Raw genomic sequence first — 18,214 nt, 5'->3', positions numbered from 1 at the left:
GGCCAAACTGCAACAACAACAAAAAATAAATATCTGGGTGTTGTGGTGGGCACCTGTAGTCCCAGCTACTGGGGAGGCTGAGGCAAGAGAATCACTTAAGCCCAAGAGTTGGAGGTTGCTGTGAGCTGTGATGCCACTGTACTCTACAGAGGGTGACAAAGTGAGACTGTCTCTTAAAAAAAAAAATTACCTGGACATGATAGCATATGCCTATAGTCCCAGCTAAAGGGAGGCAGAGGCAAGAGATCCGCGGTGGCCAGGCACAGCATCTCATACCTGTAATCCTACCACTGTCAGAGGTTGAAGCAGGTGGATTGCCTGAGCTCAGGAGTTCGAGACCAGCCTAAGCAAAAGCAAGACCCAGTCTCTACTAAAAATAGAAAAAAAATAGCATTGCAGTGGGCACCTGTAGTCCTAGCTACTCAGGAGGCTGAGACAAGAGGATCACTTGAGCCCAGGGGTTGCTGGTGTGTGGAACACCATTCCTGTTTTTTTTTAGAGGCAGAGTCTCACTTTATTGCCCTCAATAGAGTGCCCTCGTGTCACAACTCACAGCAACCTCCAAGTCCTGGGCTCAGGCAATTCTCTTGCCTCAGCCTCCCAAGTAAGTGGGACTATAGGCACCCGCCACAATGCCCGGCTATTTTTTTGTTGCATTTTGGCTGGGACCAGGTTTGAATATGCCACCCTCAGTATATGGGGCCGGCGCCCTACCCACTGAGCCACAAGTGCCACCCTGGAATACCATTTCTGATGTGTGAACCACTCTGCAAGTTCATTGAAATGCCCAATGCCATAATCAAAGACATTGAAGCTAAAACAGGAAAATATGCTTCAAGCTCAACTTTAGAAATCTTCTTGACAGCTTCCTCCTGGACTCAGAGACTGAATTTACAGTTTTTTTCTAGTCATTAACTTTTGGTTTTCTTTTGTTCCCATAGAAATATTAGTTGTACTATATGGGAGATTGAAGTGGAATAATCCCCTGAGCCCAAGAGTTAAAATCCAACCTGGACAACAGGGCAAGACCCCTTCTCAAGAAAATGTTATACATACATACACACACACATACCCACATGTGAAAAAAGTGTTATATATATATGGGTATATATACATATACTATATATATACACACACACAAATGCATACATACATTTATATTAGTTGGTTTGATTCATGGTGACTTTGGCTAAGAAGCACACTCCAGTTTCTTAGTATTATCCTACTAATAGTCATCATTGTAACTAGCCGGGCATTGTGGCAGGTGCCTATAGTCCCAGCTACTTGGGAGGCTGAGGCAAAAGAATCGCCTTAGCCCAGGAGTTGGAGGTTGCTGTGAGCTATGACACCACAGCACTCTACCAAGGGCAATAAAGTGAGACTCTGTCTCTAAAAAAAAAAAAAACAAACAACAATGTGAATTGAGATGTCGTTAACTACCCTGAAAATTTATCTTGTAAAAATTTTTTAAAAGTTATCTTGCAAAAATTAAAAACATATATATGAATGAAGAGGCCATTAGACTGGTGTGGCTCTGGCACTTTAATTTCCTACCTTAATTGTCAAATAGTTAAATGAAACAAGAAAATGCACCAATCAGAAACCACCAGCTGACCACTAACTAGGAATTTTTCATTCTAACCGATCAAAATTGTTTGCCTTGTCTTGCTTCTGCAAATACTTTACAGAAGTTTCCCCTCTGACCCTTCATAGTAGAATGCCAGCTCCTTATAGTCTGGGGCTACTCCAGTTCATGAATCACTGAATTCCCAACAAAAGTCTTTAAAATTTAGATGTGCTGAAGTTTGTCTTTTATTGGGGATTCATTCCCTTTTAGCCATGTGGATACACTACATTTTTTTAATCCATCAGTTGAAGGGCATTTGAGTTGTTTCTACTTTTTCACAAATCACCATGAATAATAATGCTATCAATATTTGTGTATAGTTTGTTGTGTGGGCATATGTTTTCACTTCTCTTGGATATATTTCTAGGAGTGGAACTGCTGGGTCATGCAGCAACTCCATGTTTGACATTTGAGGAACTGCCAGACTGTCTTCCAAAGGGGCTATACCATTTTAAAATCACACTTGCACCTTCTCGCATGTTCAAATGGTTGGAAAGAAATCAAAAGAAGAATATTTCATGACACATGAAAATTACATGACATTCACATTGGTGTATGAATAATGTTCTGCTGGAACCCAGCTCTGCCGACTTGTATGTGCATTGTCTACAGCTGCTAAGTCGCAGGATTGAGCAGTTACAACAGAGACTGTGCAGCCCACAGAGCTGAAAATATTTACTCCATTGCCCTTCACAGAAAAAGCTTACCAATTCCTGCCCTAGACTCTGTTTCACCTCACTGTGATTCTCTCACCCTGAATACAGAAAAGATCCTACACATCTAATCAGATCCAATATAACTTTCATTAACAAACTCGTAATAACAAAAACTCTATAATCTACTCACCTATTTTCTCAGTCATGGAGTTATACATAAACCAGCCAGCTAGAGAGAGCTCTTGCCCTCACCAGGCCCTCACCTGACCTGTAAACTCCCTGAGCAGATGGTTTCACCTGCAGGGATAAGGGTGTTTTTTATCTTTACATTATAATACTCTCCAACAGGAAGGATGCTGAGGCTACCAAGTTCTGTGTGCCCCCTGGGCCCCCACGCAAAAGCTGGTGTTTAGAGGCAGTGGTGAAAGTTAGAGGAGAGAAGGAAAGAAAAACTGACCTGCGTCTGTCCTTTGGGCCATGCAAGAATAGACAGAGGCCTGTAAATCGCCCATGGCCACACCCACTGGTGTCCCCTTTGGGATTTCAAGCCACATGTGGGAAGTTCTTCCTGCCACACTGCCTGCCTCTGCAATGTCTGGGAGCAGGTGGGTGGGAAAGTCTGAGTTCCTCAGTCTGCAAAACAGAAGTGGACACCGTATGGACCCCTACTTGGCTTCCTGTTTTTATTGTACCCAGGAAGCTCAGCGAGGGAAAGCGCTATAGGACACACAAAGAAGGATAGAAGCCAATATTGTCACAGGCAGATTTTTAGGCTTTTTTTTTTTTAAACCAGGAGCTTAGCTTTTGTAATAGTGTATACTGGCTTTGAAAAGCTTAGGATTCACCTTTCGGGGAAGAAAACAACCAGCTTAAGCAGCAGCGGTCAAGTCCAGCCTCCTGTTTAAAGGGAATGCACCCTGCAGAGGGAGGCAGTCGGAGATTCAGTGCAGGGTTACGATTGGGTTAGCACAGTCCACAGTCAAACCTGTCCACCTCCTGGATACTAAGTGCATTCATCACTCAGGGTTAGTGAAGATGGGGCTGTCAATTTTACAAAACATGCTGGAGAGTCCTTTACCTGAACTACCAGGTGCTTTTTGTTTTATTTCAGAGCTCAGAATTTGGGCCCTGAAGGAAGTGAACTTATAGGGCACTGGACTTCGTACCTGAAAAGGCAAATGATCATTTAAAAAGAACTTAAAAAGCACCCCTCGAGCCTAATACTTCTAGTTCATAATCGTATTTTAAAATTTATTAAAGAGTGGGCTGAGCGGGGTGGGGCTTACAGCTGTAATCATAGCCCTCAGGGAGGCCAAGGTGGGCAGACGGCTGAGCTCATCAGGAGTTCGAACCCATCCTGAGCAAGAGTGAGACCCCCACTTCTCTACTAAAAGTAGAAAAAATTAGCTGGGCACTGTAGGTGGGCACTGTAGGTGGGCGCATGTAGTACCAGTTACCAGGAGGCTGAGGCATAAGGATCAGGAGTTTGAGGTTACTGTGAACTATGATGACATCACACCACTCAACCCCAGGGCAACAGAATGAGACTCTATCTAAATAAAAAATAAATAGGCTCAGCGCCTATGGCTCAAGCGGCTAAGGCGCCAGCCACATACACCTGAGCTGGTGGGTTCGAATCCAGCCCGGGCCTGCCAAACAACAATGACAGCTGCAACCAAAAAATAGCCGGGCATTGTGGTGGGCGCCTCTGGTCCCAGCTACTTGGGAGGCTGAGACAGGAGACTCGCTTGAGCCCAGGAGTTAGCGATTGCTGTGAGCTGTGATGCCACGGCACTCTACCCAGGGCAACAGCTTGAGGTTCTATCTCAAAAAAATAAATAAATAAATAAATAAAATAATATATATGTATGTGTGTGTGTGTGTGTATAAGAGTGGAAGTTGTGCTCCGACATCTACAGGCTAGGCCCAGGGTCACAGAGAATGGACGCCCACTGTTAAGTCTGAGTGGCTGGGGAAGAACAGGACGGCATCCTAAGGGTGTGCAGCCCTCTCCCCAGGGCTTCACTAACACTGGGGCCACCCATACCAGCAACTGGAATAGGCTGAGGGTACTGGATGCTGATCCTGGCCTCTAGAAATCCTCTACCATTCCCGGATGGGAAAGACCTCTCTGAAGCTCAAGTTCTGGAGGGGCCTTTCAGCCCAGAGCCAGCACACAAGGATGTTATACTCACATCTCCAAGTTCCAGCTTTGGCTCTGGGTGTTGAAATATCCCCAGCTAGCAGCATTCTGGTCAGACATTAGGGGTCTCGGCAAGCCACACAACATGGCAACCACGTAGTCGTGGATGGTGCCAGCTGCATCGTAGGACTTCAGGAACTCTGGGCTGTTTTGCATGCCAAAAACAATTCAACATGGTCAATCATGGACTCGGAAGCATGTGCTGCACCTGGCTGTGGGCAGTGGGGACGAGGTGGCAGAGCTAGGTGGCAGCAATAATCCACACGCCATGGATCAAGCATAGCCTGAATCCCTAGGATGAGGACCACCTCGCCACTCCAAGGAAAGCCAGCCCAAGTCAGCCCTAGAGGAAGGGACTCAGAGGAGGAACCATTAGGCCTGGGACAACAGGACACTGTCCTTCTTGGCAGCCCCACAGGCCTGACCCTGCCATGAACTCCCCACATGACCTCTGGCAAGTCACTTGCCCTCCATGGGTGATAACTAGATCATTAATAGAGCACTCTGCAAAATGAAGCAGTTCTGGGCCTGCACCTGGTGCCCGGCCCTGCTCAGTAAGGCACAATCCAAAAGGTGGAGTGATGCTGATGCGGCCCCCGCCCACTGTCATTCTCCTGGAAACCCAGCACCTGATCAAAGAATGGTTGTCCATACCAGTTTTTCAAAAGCCAGAAGATGGTTGCACAGCCGAAACCAGTGGCCACGTTGAGATGGGACTCTGGCTGGGGCAGAGAGGCCAGGAACCTGCTACTACAGCGGCCATCCTGCCACGTGACCAGGTGGCTCACAGCTCTGGGCTCAAATACAGTGGTGGGTCCTCCTTCTGTCCATTCACAGCCTGGAACAAAGTAGATTACCAAAAATGGACAGAGAGAACTGACTGGGCACCAACACAGCCTTGAGACTACTCCACTGGTGAGTGTATATCACAGACACTGATCCCCCTATGATAATGCCTGGCTCACACATGGGTCTCGTCAACAGAGTGCCTGGGTTTAGTGCTCGGCTCTACCACATACTGAGTGTGTGACCCTGGGCAAGTCATGTGTCCCTCTACTCATCCACTTCTGTGTTTCTTTTTATCCATTTTTTTTTTTAGAGACAGAGTTTCACTTATTGCCCTCGGTAGAGTGCCTTGGCGTCACAGCTCACAGCAACCTCCAACTCCTGGGCTAAGGGGATTCTCTTGCCTCAGCCTCGCAACTAGCTGGCACCCACCACAACGCTCGGCTATTTTTTTGTTGCATTTTGGCCAGGGCCATGTTTGAACCCGCCACCCTCGGTATATGGGGCCGGTGCCCTACCCACTGTGCCCTAGCCACAGCTGCTGCCCATCTTTTTATTCATTTTTTAAGTTGATATTATATTTCCCACTATCCCATAAAAGGAGATGTTTGGAACAATCTCAAGTCTCCTGATCTCCACCCTTTTCTCCCTTGTCATGATAACATTATGGAGTCTTAATTCTAGATGATTTTTTATCAGTATACATTCTCTTTTCCTTAGGTCTTAGCTAATTGATTTTTAGATACCAAACTTAACCAAGGAATCTGGCCATCTTGTGACATCTGGATTTTTCTCTGCTTTTATTTATTTTTGTTGTTGTTGTTGTTGTTGTTGTTGGTTTTTTTTGCAGTTTTTGGCCAGGGCTGGGTTTGAACCTGCCACCTCTGGCATATGGGCCGGCACCCTACTCCTTTGAGCCACAGGTGCCACCCTCTCTGCTTTTATTTCTAAATATTTCTTTCTTCTTTTCTTTTTTTTTTTTTTTGAGACAGAGTCTCACTGTGTCGGCCTTGGTAGAGTGCCGTGCCATCACAGCTGGCAGAAATCTCAAACTCTTGGGCTTAAGCGATTCTCTTGCCTCAGCCTCCCTGGTAGCTGGGACTACAGGTGCCTGCCACAATGCCCAGCTATTTTTTTTTGTTGCAGTTGTCATTGTTTAGCAGGCCCAGTCTGGTTCAAGCCCACCAGCCAACCTGCCATCCTCGGTGTATGTGGCTGGCGCCATAACCACTGTGCTACGGGCGCCAAGCCTATTTAAATATTTCATTCCAAACTATTTCCAGTGTAGGTCTTTCTGTGGCAAAGGGTCTGAAGGCCTATATGCCTCTGAATACTTCATGTTCTCATCTCTGAATGATAGTTTAATCAGCTATAAATTCTAGATTCTAAGTTCCTTTACTTTAATATTTAAAAACACTATTTGTGGTTGATTGCCGCAAATCGTTTGCTACTCCTCCCATTAAGAAGTGGCATCTAAATCCTCTTTCTTTGAACATGGGCTAGCAGTGGTGACTTGCTTGACCAAGAGAATATGGAGGTAGTGACATCGTGGGACTCCCCAGAGCCTGTCAGAACACTGTCTCTGGGGGAAACCAACCACCAGGTAAGAAGTCCAACTCCCCGGAGGCCACTGTCCTAAAGAGACCATGTGGAAAGAGGACATATAGGTATCCAGCAGGCCATTTCCAAGTAAGCCTAGACTCCCTACCGAGGTGCCAGGCATTGAGTAAAGCCATCTTGAACCTCCCTGACTCTTCTGCCCACCAGATGAACACCAACAAACAACCTCCATCAACTCCATATAGAAGAAGAATTAGCTAGCTGAGCCCTGCCCAATTCTTGACCTCCCCACAAAAAAAAAAAAAAAAAGTCACAAGATATGATAAAATGCTTATTGCTTTAAGTCTTTCAGTTTGGAGGTAGTTTGCCAACTCTTGACATTATCAAACCTTTTGATTTCTCCCACTTCAATGGATGAAAAATGATGTTTCATTGTTGTTTTCATCTGAACTTCCCTAATTACTAATGATATTAAGTATCTTTTCGCATATTTATTAGCCATTCCTATCTCCTCTTCTAGGAATAAATAACCTATTGGTATCCTTTTTCCACAGGGCCCTTTGTCCTTTCTTAGTTATTGGTTCTTTATAGGTACCGATCTGTTCTTTGTCTACCATACACTGCCAAATATTTTCTCCCACTGTGCTGCCTGCCTTTTAGCTTCATTTTATGATCTTCATTTCTCTCCCGCTTCTACTGAGCCTGAAAATGGAGTCTGAAAACTAGCATAACGACAGGCCTTTCAGAAGAGACTAATTAATCCCTCCCTCTTCTCCCTTCCAACTTGCCCATCTGCAGCCTCACTGAAGCACTTAGCTTTCTGCTTGAGTTGCCCATCTGTGTTGACTGTGTTCTGGAAGGCAGAGGCTGCCTTCCCTCATTTCTATGTCTCCCACAGGGCCCAGCACAGGGCCTTATATGCTGTAGAAACTGAAACCAAACTGAATTAAGGCTACCACTAAAAGCAGCAAGATTTGATCCCAAATATGATTTCACTCAACTCCACTAAGCAGGTATCATCATCACCCACCAGTGGCTTTCCTCCTTCCCAGAAACAGAAAACAGGCCCAGAAGGCATGTGGGCTGGCTCGATGAAATATTAAGGAGCTCTTTCCAACGATGTGGCTGATGGTTTGTGTGGTTGTTACAAAGTCCAGGAGACGGGCAGAAAGGAAGGCGTGTGACCAGACCACAATCATTAGATCTCTGCTGTCCTCTCAGGGAAGGGTTTTAGTATTAAAAGGACATTTATTCTCATTAATGCAAAATTAAGGAGTTTAAAAAGCTTTTACAACCTAGACTCCCCCTGAGAGGTCGGCTCTGACACTGTAATCGCCTAGGCTCCTGCTACTGCCTGGAGTCAAGCACTCCTGTGGCCCGGCCAGCCGACAGGCGGAGGGGAGAAAGGGAAGGCAGGAGAGCCCGCATTGACTTCCACCCAGCCCTGTCCTGGGAGTGATCAAAGGATGCAGCACAAGACACCAGTCCTGCTGGGAGGCAAGTCACCACACACTGAGCCCAGGGACTCCGAATCACTCAGTCTCCAGGCAGAAAGGGTGACTCCAATGTTCGATCCTCTTAACTACATACCCTCAGAGTAGCCATGCATCTTCTGTTTACAACGTCTGCAGCAAATATCATTTCTGTTGACTCCGAGTGATGGGTATGTGTCAGTTCACAGCACTATTCTTCCTATTTTTTGTATGAGTATGCAAAATATTTTATAATTAAAAAAATTTTTTAGGACAGGCGCAGTGACTCACACCTATAATCCTAGCACTCTGGGAGGCTAAGGTGGCTGGATTGTTTGACGTCAGGGGTTTGAGATCAGCCTGAGCAAGAGCAAGATCCTATCTCTAAAAATAGCCAGGCATCATGATCAGTACCTGGAATCCCAGCTTTCCAGAAGATGAGACAAGACAATCACTTGACCCCAAGAGTTTGAGGTTACTGTGAGTTATGATGCCATAGCACTCAACTGAGGGTGACAAAGTGAGACTGTCTCAAAAAGAATTTAAACAAAATAAATACAAATTTTTGGCAAGGCATGGTAATTGCTCATGCCTATAATCCTAGCACTCTGGGAAGCCAGGGCAGGCAGATTGTTTGAGCTTAGAAGTTTGAGACCAGCCTAAGCAAAAGTGAGACCCCCATCTCTACTAAAAACAGAAAAAGTAGCTGGGCATTGTGGCAGGTGCTTCTAGTCCCAGGGCAATCCGAGGCTGAGACAAGAGGATTGCTTGAGCCCAAGAGTTTGAGGTTGCTGTGAGCTATGATGACGCCATTGCACTCTACCAAGGGCAACAGTGTAAGAATCTATATAAAAAAAAAATTTTGAATGCTGACCATGATGGAGGACTCACAGCTCCCTTAGGAGCCTCATCTTCCTTGGGCATTCAATTGGGAAGTCCCTCCCTACACTGAGCCTCTGTGCCCTCCTGTAGCTCTTGTCACCTCAGGGGCCTTTAAAAGCTCAGTGTCTGAAGTCAGATAGAGCTGGGTTCAAAAGCTGGAGTTGCCACTTGCTGAAATATGACCCTGAGCATATTATACTATCTCTCTGAACTTCAGCTTCTCATCTGCACAATGTTGACTCTAGTGTAAACTATGAGTCATAAGGTTGTTGGGGGAAATTTTGATGAGAACATGCAGGTAATGTCCTTAGCTGTGCACCTGACAGGTGAAGTGCTTGTTGTTATCTTAATAGCTTAGTTCTCCTCTTGAGTGCCAAACAGAATATGTCACCCATCTCTGGTCTGCCAAGGTGACAGATCTTCATAAGACAATTGACTAAACAGTGCTTCCCAACTGAGCCCATAAAAGGATATGCCTGAGATTTTAAAGATCACAAATATCTGTGATTGTGTTAACAAAAGAAAGCATTCAAAAGGGTTCCCTCTGTGTCCTGGCACCTCCTACACCTACAGCTAATCTCTTGGTTGTCACCACCAATGTTCTGAGACTGACACAAATAAGGAGAAAGCTGTGGAAAGTATTCTCTGCTAAATCCCACAGAACAAACAAAATTTGCCTTTCTCCCTCCCTCTGCCTGTTCACGGACAATGTGCTGATGATATGTGAGAAGGTGGTTCACTCATTCATTATAAACCTATATAGGATGGGATGTACACAAAATATAGGAGGCAGCTAGCTTTGTGTCATTCCAAGGAGCAAGACCCTATTCCCACTGTGGAATAAGCAGACTCTTTGTAGAAAGCCTTCTGCAGCACTTCCCTAGCTCCATAAGTGACAGTCACCAACATAAGATCATCCCCAGAGCCCAGCATACCTCGGCCTGTTTTCCAAAACATGACTCCGTGCATCTGTCCCGACACTCCAATGCCCTTGACATTCTGGAGCTGCTGCCGAGGAAGGGCAGCAAGGCACTCACTTAAGGCTTGGATGATTCTACTCACATCCTGCTCCCGTCCCTGGAAACAGAACAGGACATGTTGGCCAGGGGCAGACAAACAGGCAGGGGACGGGGGACAGGCCGCCTCAGGGATTTCCTGGGACGGAGGGTTGCAGCAGGGTGTGGAGTAGGAATGTGGTGGGAAGGGCACAGCTCCTGCCTTCACAGATGAGGTATTGCTGCCGATGGGGCTGAGGCTCTGTCCTCCACATGGTCAGCCTGAGCTGAGAACAGCACTGCTCCATGCTATAAATAGAAGAAATAGGGGAAGGGTGTTTCAAGAGGCACCGGAAGCAGTGGGGTTGCGGAACTCAACAGGGAGGAGGGAGAAGCCTGGCAGGAGAGGTGTTGCCAAAGAAGGCCTAAGGGACTAATGCACCCAAGGATGGCCGCTGGTGCCTTCAGCCATCTGGCAAGCATTTTCTGAATGCCCTCAGGGCCAGGCCCCAGAGTTTGAAACCAAAGCCCACAGAAGGAACATGGCCAAGGAGGAAGCGCAGGAACACATGGGGCACAGTGCCAGTGGGGCCTGGCCCCGGAGTGGGGAAGATGAGGCTAGAAGTGAGGAGAGGCTGGGGCCTAATCAATCCAGGGCAAAGTGCTCCTTCCTAGACCTCCTGAGGCCTTCTGAAAGAAGGCCATCTCATCATCAGAGCTGTTTTTGAAACCGCCCTTACAAATTGATGAAGAGGCAGAAGATGAGAGCTAATAGAATAAAGGCCTCAAAACTCTGTGAAGGAGCTTACCTGGAATAATGATAATAATCAACCTCTGTCCACTCATTTGCTTGATAATAGTCACTGTCCCTTTGTTTGCTTCTCCATAATTGCTACTCTAGAGGGCACAGCTGGTAGTTATAGATTCTTAACTTTTTTCCATAGAAAACATCACTTGGGCTCGGTGCGTGTGCCTCAAGCAGCTAAGGCGCCAGCCACATACACCTGAGCTGGTGGGTTTGAACCCAGCCCAGGCCGGCCAAACAACAATGACAGCTGCAACCAAAAAATAGCATGTAGTCCCAGCTACTTAGGAGGCTGAGAGGCAAGAGAATTGCTTAAGCACAAGAGTTGGTGGTTGCTGTGAGCTGTGACTCTATGAGGGAGACATAGTGAGACTCTGTCTCAAACAAAAAAACACCTGTTTAGAACCTAGGGGTAGTTTTTGAGATATCTCCCAGGTCCTGCATTCCAGTGGATAGACTGACACACTCAGGTTAAATAACTGACTCAACTGGTCTTGGACCCCCCAACAAGGAAATGCATTCCAGTGGATCTGCTGACCCACCCAGACAGTGGCCCATATCAAAGGGACTGATGGTTCTGCCAGAACCCAGCCAATTAACAGACCCTGATTACCTAATCCTCCGCCCACCAAATTGCCCCTCAGTTCTCAGGGAGGCAGATTTCTCTGTCTCCCTGCTTAACAGTTTGCAGGATAAACTTTCTCTGCTATAAACCCTGCCGTCTCTGGATATTGACTTTCTCTTGGGGAGCAGGCAGATGAACTTGGCTGGGCAGCAACGCTTGAGTCACTATGAAAGTTGTGAGACAGACTGTGTTATGGTCCATTATGTGACTTCCAAGAAACACAGTCAACAGAGTCCTTTCTGATTCACCTTGAAAATTTCAATAGTGTAATTTCAATAGTGAAAATTTCACTATGAAAGTTGTGAGACAGACTGTGTTATGGTCCATTATATGACTTCCAAGAAACACAGTCAACAGAGTCCTTTCTGATTCACCCTGAAAATTTCAAGTCACTCGGTTTATCAGTTGCTGAGAGGGATTCATTTGTTTCATTTATTTCCTTCCACACGAAGGATTTTATGTTTCTTGATTTTTGTGTATCTCATCATGTTCATAATGACCCACAAATAAGATACACATAATGAGACTAAAAATGTGGAAAGATTTTCCAGGGATGGAAAAGGAGATTAAAGAAAGCCAGGATCATCTTTTCCTGATTAGCCTTTTCTTCTGACTTCCTTTCTCCTTGAAAACTTCAGTAGGCAGAATAACCTTCAAAGACAAAAGTCAGGAGAGGTATGCAGAATTTAATCAAATATCCTATTAAGGTATGAAGAGTTAAGTTGTCCTAAGAGGCAAGAATATGAAAAGAGCCAGCATGGTGGCTCACACCTATAATCCTAGCATTTTGGGAGACAGAAGCAGGTAGATTGCTTGAGCTCAGGAGTTTGAAGTTGCTGTGAGCTATGATGCCACAGCACTCTACCTGGGGTGACAGAGGTTCTTTCTCAAAAATAACAAATACACCTGTAATCCTAGCACTCTGGGAAGCCGAGGTGGGTGGACTGCTGGAGACCAGCCTGAGACAGAACAAGACCTTGTCCTCGTCTCATAAAAAAAAAAAAAAAAAATAGCCAGGCGTTGTGGCAGGCGCCTGTAGTCCCAGTTACTTGGGGGGGCTAAGGCAAGAGAATTGCTTGAGCCCAAGAGTTTGAGGTTACTGTAAGCTGTGATGCCATAGCACTCTACCCAGGGTAACAAAGTGAGGCTCTATCTCAAAAATAATAATAAATAAATAAATAAAAGAAAATGAAAATAATACGGAGATTTGGACAAATTCTTGGGCAAATTCAAAAGTCTTGGGGTCAGAATGGCCTTGAGGGGTACATTTTGATATTTTAGAATTAAAGAAATACCAAATCCAATCAAGCAGCAGCCAAGACTGGATTGTGGGCAGGAGACACAACTTTAAAGTGGAAAACCATGCTACTTGAACTGAAAAAACCTAGGCTCTGTGACTACTACTTCTTTTAAATTATCAAGTCCCAGTTCAAGACTATAAGTAAGATCCCTGGGTCCCATCCCACTCCAGATGCCCCCCATCAGTAAGAGATCCAAACAAGCTAAGAAGACCATCACAAAATATTCACTTGGGAAAGCAACTCAGATGACATAATAGTTTTCTTGGTGAATAAGTAAATTTCAAAGTAGACTGATCAAAAATTAAACATATCCGGGGCGGCGCCTGTGGCTCAGTGAGTAGGGCGCCGGCCCCATATGCCGAGGGTGGCGAGTTCAAACCCAGCCCCGGCCAAACTGCAAACAAAAAAATAGCCGGGCGTTGTGGCAGGCACCTGTAGTCCCAGCTGCTCTGGAGGCTGAGGCAGGAGAATCGCCTAAGCCCAAGAGTTAGAGGTTGCTGTGAGCCATGTGACGCCACGGCACTCTACCCAAGGGCGGTACAGTGAGACTCTGTCTCTACAAAAAAAAAAAGAAAATTAAACATATTCATGTTAAAAGAATCATGTTATTAATATTTATGTTTAAGGAATCTTAGGGTACTTAGTATCTTAAGTAAATATACATGTTCAAGATAATCCAGACTTGGTCACTTTGTAACTTCGATTTAAAATGTGAAATTGAGTAACTGCTACATTTGTGATTGTAAATTCAAATCTCACTACATTTATACAAGGATTTGAAGCACAAAAGAGCATTTAAGGTTTTTAGATAGGTATGTAAGAATTTAGATAGGTGTGTAAGAATTACTGAAGTATTGTGTAAAGATTTTTTTTTTTTCAGACACAGTCTCACTCTGTTGCCCCTGGGTGGAGTACCATGACTTCATAGCTCACAGCAACCTCAAACTCCTGGACTCAAGGGAGGGATCCTCTTGCTTCAGCCTCCGCAGTAGCTAGGACTATAGGTGCCTGTCAAAATGCCTGACTAGTTTTTCTTCTATTTTTAGTAGAGACGAGGTCTTGCTCTTGCTCACACTTGTCTCAGACTCCTGAGCTCAGGCAATCTACCCACCTCAGCCTCCCAGAGTGCTAGGATGACAGATGTGAGCCACCACAACAGGCCTATTTCTGTAAAGATTTTTTTTCTTTTTGTTTTTTTGAGACAGAGTGTCCCTCTGGAGAGTGCTGTGGTGTCACAGTTCACAGCAACCTCCAACTCTTGGACTTAAGCAATTCTTTTGCCTCAGCCTCCCAGGTAGCTGGGACTATAAGCGCCTTCCACAATGCCTGGCTATTTTTTCTTTTTTGCAGTTGTCATTGTTGTTTAGTTGGCCTGGGCCAGGTTCGAACCTGCCAGCCTGCGTGTTTCTGGCCAGCACCCTACCCACTGAGCTGTGGGTGCTGCCCTTCTGTAAAGATTTAAATCCGACAATCGCAGCACATGGCCAAACCAAAAATAAAGGATTGAATGTATGACTGCAATTTAAAACATCTAAGGTACTTAACAGTTTAAGTAGGAACTAGGATTCTGAATCTCATAAATTGAACACTTTAATTTGATTTTATCTGAAGTGAACTGTTTCTGGCACACAAAAATCCCCTCCAAGGCATAAACTAAACTTCTATTTAACAACTAGAAGAGAAGGAAGTTCTGAAGAGAAGGGGAAGAGAAATGTGGCTCAGCTCTCGAGAAATGCCAGTCCTTTGAAGAACAAAAAAAGCTATAGTCTTGGAAAAGCATCAGAAAACAGAGTTCTTAGGCCCCTTCCTTCCCTCCAGAAGGCACAGCCTTCCCCTCCTGAAGCAAATCTCTCACTTGCCCCAGTCAGCCTGTAGGCCTTGGTCAGGGACAGTTCTTGGCTCCTAACAAGCATGAACAAAGGAACAGAAAGGACAGAGAGGAAAGGGAGGAAGAGGAGATGGGAGCACAAAGCACTTTCCTGAGAAGGTAGCCCCAGATCCTAACTAAGATTCTTTACACTTAGAAGACACAATAGCCAAGAGGAAGTGGAAGATAAGGAGGCACAGAGGAAGAAACAGGAGGAGGTGGGGGTGGGGTGGGGTGGAGGAGGAAGAAGGAAGCAGGGCTGAGATTTGTTTAAACCTGCACTGTCCCGCAGTGCCACATGTGACTAGTCTGAACTAAGATGCTAGAAATGTAAAATACACACCAGATTTCGATTTAGTATTAAAAAAAAAAAAAAACATTACCTCATTAATACATTTTCTATTCAGTATTACATGTTGACATGGTAATGAGTTAAATAAATTATGCAATTAAGGTTAATCTCACCTCTTTCTTTTTACTTCTCTGAATACAGCTACTAGAAAATAGCAAAGGACACGCGTGGCTCTCCTTTGCAGTTTGCATTTCTATTGGATAGCGCTGGTTTTAAACAGTTCCCCCACAAGACTATCAGATAGTGCATCATCCCAGGACAGGGGTGGAGGGTGTTGGCGGGCGGGGGTGAGTGAGTGGTGTAGATAGAAATGGAGGTGGAGGGAAAAGACAGGGAGGCAGTTGGTTCCAGTTTCAGGGTGGAGTATGATCAGGAAGTAACTCCCGGACAGACAATGGGCAGACCCACAACACAACTGGAAAGGCATCTCATATTCCTTGACTCGGATTATCAATCTGGCTACATCCTGATTGAATCCTAGAACCTCAGGCTTGAAGAGTGCTTAGAAACTCATTCAAGGGCACTCCCCCACACCCCTTTATATAGCTGAGGAAACAGAAACTCAGAGGGAAAAATTAAATAACTCGGAAAGGGTCACAGAGCTTCCCTCAAAAACCTTGTATTTTATATTTGCAAATGCCTAAAATTCTGATCTTCCACATGGCTGCCAGGCTTGACCTTGGTATGCATACCACTTAAAAGTGAAAACTGTGAACATAAGGAAAAAACATAACCGGACAGTTGGTTCTTACTCAGGGGTGATTTTGACACCTAGAAGGCATTTGGCAATGTGGAGATATTACTGTTATATCTGCAGAGAAAGGGCAGCTGCTACTGGTGTCTAGCAGGTGGAGGCGAGGGATGCAGCTAAACATCCTACAACATACAGATACCTACACACACAACAAAAACTATGCAGCCTAAAATGTCAACAGGGCCAAGGTTGAGAAACCTTAATGTCACAGCAATGCTGTTTGTTCCATAAGTGACCCTATTGCAAGAGAAAAGGACATTGTCTGAGCTCACTTTCCTGTAATCCCAGCTTTCCTGCTCACCTCCCCCCAAGAGAAGTGAGATAATCATTCTAAAATACTCTGATAGAAATTTTGAAAGCCTCTGTGAAAATGCAAAGTGTTCCTGAAATCTTTGTCCTCTAAAATGGCTTTTAGGCTAGGCATGGTGGCTTACCCATAATCCTGGCACTTGGGGAGGCTAAAATGGGATGATTGCTGTTTCAAATCAGTGAGAACAAGAGTGAGACCCCCATCTCTAAAAAGAATTGGGAAAAAATTAGCTGACACAGAGGTATACCCTTATAGTTCCAGCTACTCAATAGGCTGAAGCAGGAGGATCACTTGAGCTCAGGAGTTTGGGGTTGCCGTGAGTTATGTTGAGGCCAGGGTGAAACTGTTTCAAAAACAAATTTTTTTTAATTACATTTTAAATAAATAAAATGCTTGTGAGCACAATGGGCTCTGACCTCTAAAGAACTGAGTCCAGATATGTGGTAAGAGCTTGTGAAAAACAAAGCTCTTGGGGCTGGGGCCTGGCTCAAAAATCAAGGTTTGTGGCTGGCAGGGGCCTTAGAGGTTCCCTATTCCAACTCAGAGAACAAGCTGAGGCCCAGAAAAGAGTCATGAAGTTACACAGAAAGTTCTTGGATATTAATTTCTAATGTCAATTAAATGAACATAGAGCTACCTTTTTCAGGGAATTAACGGGATCCAGATCCAAGGACTGATGTTTTCTAAACCCACCCACATTTCCCAAAAGAGACATTACCCTGAAGTTGTCTATTTCCATCTTGTGGCTTTTGAAAGCCACTAGTTAGAGCATATAGGTATCAATCTGATCCTTTTAAAAAAAACATTTTGATCTGCATATCATATGCTCAATGTCTTTCTATCTGCTGAGGTCTTTCCTCCAGAATGTCCTAGTCTTTGAGGTTGGGGGACTTTTGCTGACCAAGTGTTTCCCAGTCTGCATTCTACTTCTATGGAATGAGATAGGAGGTGGTTAGGCCTAATTCCGCATCCAGAAGAAAAACCCAGACTCTGTCCTGGGGAACAAAACTGAATCCTGAACTTGAGGGCACAGGGCAAATGTGAGGAATGAGGGTGTCAAGAGTGAAAGGGAGGCCTGTGGTCATTCTATATACACAAGAGGGCAATTCCTAGAAGGTCAGGGTACAGAGAGAGTGGAGGGCAGAGAGCACAGGGATCTAGCGCCAAGGGCAGTAACCCCAGAAGAGGCCAGAAAGTGAGAAGATCGGTAACAGGAGGTGGGGACACTCCTGGGGCTAGACCTAACGGATCAGGCAGAGGTGTCAGCAGAGAGGCCCCTGGAGGAGATGGGGTAGGCGAGGTCAGACAGGCGGGAGCAGAGACTTATTTGCAGATGAGGCTGTCGGGGAAGCCTCCTGGGGAAAGAAAAGGGTGTCAGGAGGCTCCTGGAGGCGGCGCAGCTCCAGGGCACTACCTCACCTGGGGCCCAGCCGCCGTGCTCTCTGCCGCCACCTCTGCCCGCGCTGCCCGGGCACAGCTCGCCAGTACCACGAATTCAGATGGGTCGCTGGGCGCAGCCCCCAGCAGGGCCGCCTTCACAGACGTGGTGCCCAGATCAATGCCAAGAGTGACGGAGCGCGAAGCCATGACCTCGCTGACCCGCACAGCACAATCTGCAGCCCGAGGCGCCCCAACCCGCACACTTCACCCGGGAGGGAGGTGCCGGGGTAGGGCCCCGCCTGCCAATCTTTCAGCCACACCCAACATGGCGATTCCTCGCGTTTCTATTGGCTGAGGAAGGCAGACCCCCCACGCGCCCCTCGCGGCGGGCCCCGGCTATAGGCGGAGAGGCGGCGGAAGGCGGGACCTAGAGGCCCCCGCCCGGCAGAATTGCCATTCCGGCACAAAGGAGCGTGGCTGAGCCTGGCTCACCAAAGGAGCTAAGGGGTTCGCCGAGAGGCATCGGAGATTCCTAGAGCCTCGTTTTCCCTAGAAATGGCTTAATCCTCCCTCATTCCGGAGCCCCCATCCCTGCCAAGGCGCCTGCGCCCCTCCGCCCCGCCCAGCCGGTCCGGCTAA

General features: G+C 46.1%; 1 protein-coding gene across 1 annotated transcript in view; it reads right to left on the bottom strand.

Annotated features, from left to right (window-relative positions):
• SHPK (sedoheptulokinase) overlaps window positions 1-17,830 on the bottom strand; it is a 30,484-nt gene extending 12,654 nt beyond the window's left edge. Inside the window, exons 1-5 of the mRNA XM_053570080.1 lie at window positions 17,615-17,830; window positions 10,122-10,263; window positions 5,141-5,324; window positions 4,479-4,631; window positions 2,741-2,916 (exon numbers count right to left, since the gene is read on the bottom strand). Of these exons, the coding sequence (XP_053426055.1) occupies window positions 2,741-2,916; window positions 4,479-4,631; window positions 5,141-5,324; window positions 10,122-10,263; window positions 17,615-17,782 (823 nt within the window). The 5' untranslated portion in view covers window positions 17,783-17,830. The remainder of the gene's footprint in view (window positions 1-2,740; window positions 2,917-4,478; window positions 4,632-5,140; window positions 5,325-10,121; window positions 10,264-17,614) is intronic.
• Between the last annotated feature and the right edge of the window lie 384 nt (window positions 17,831-18,214).

The sequence above is a fragment of the Nycticebus coucang genome, chromosome 18 (assembly GCF_027406575.1).
Source record: "Nycticebus coucang isolate mNycCou1 chromosome 18, mNycCou1.pri, whole genome shotgun sequence".
Classification (NCBI taxonomy): Eukaryota; Metazoa; Chordata; class Mammalia; order Primates; family Lorisidae; genus Nycticebus; species Nycticebus coucang.
The sequence above is the reverse complement of the archived record's forward strand: the minus strand, read 5'-3'. Positions and strand labels throughout refer to the sequence as shown.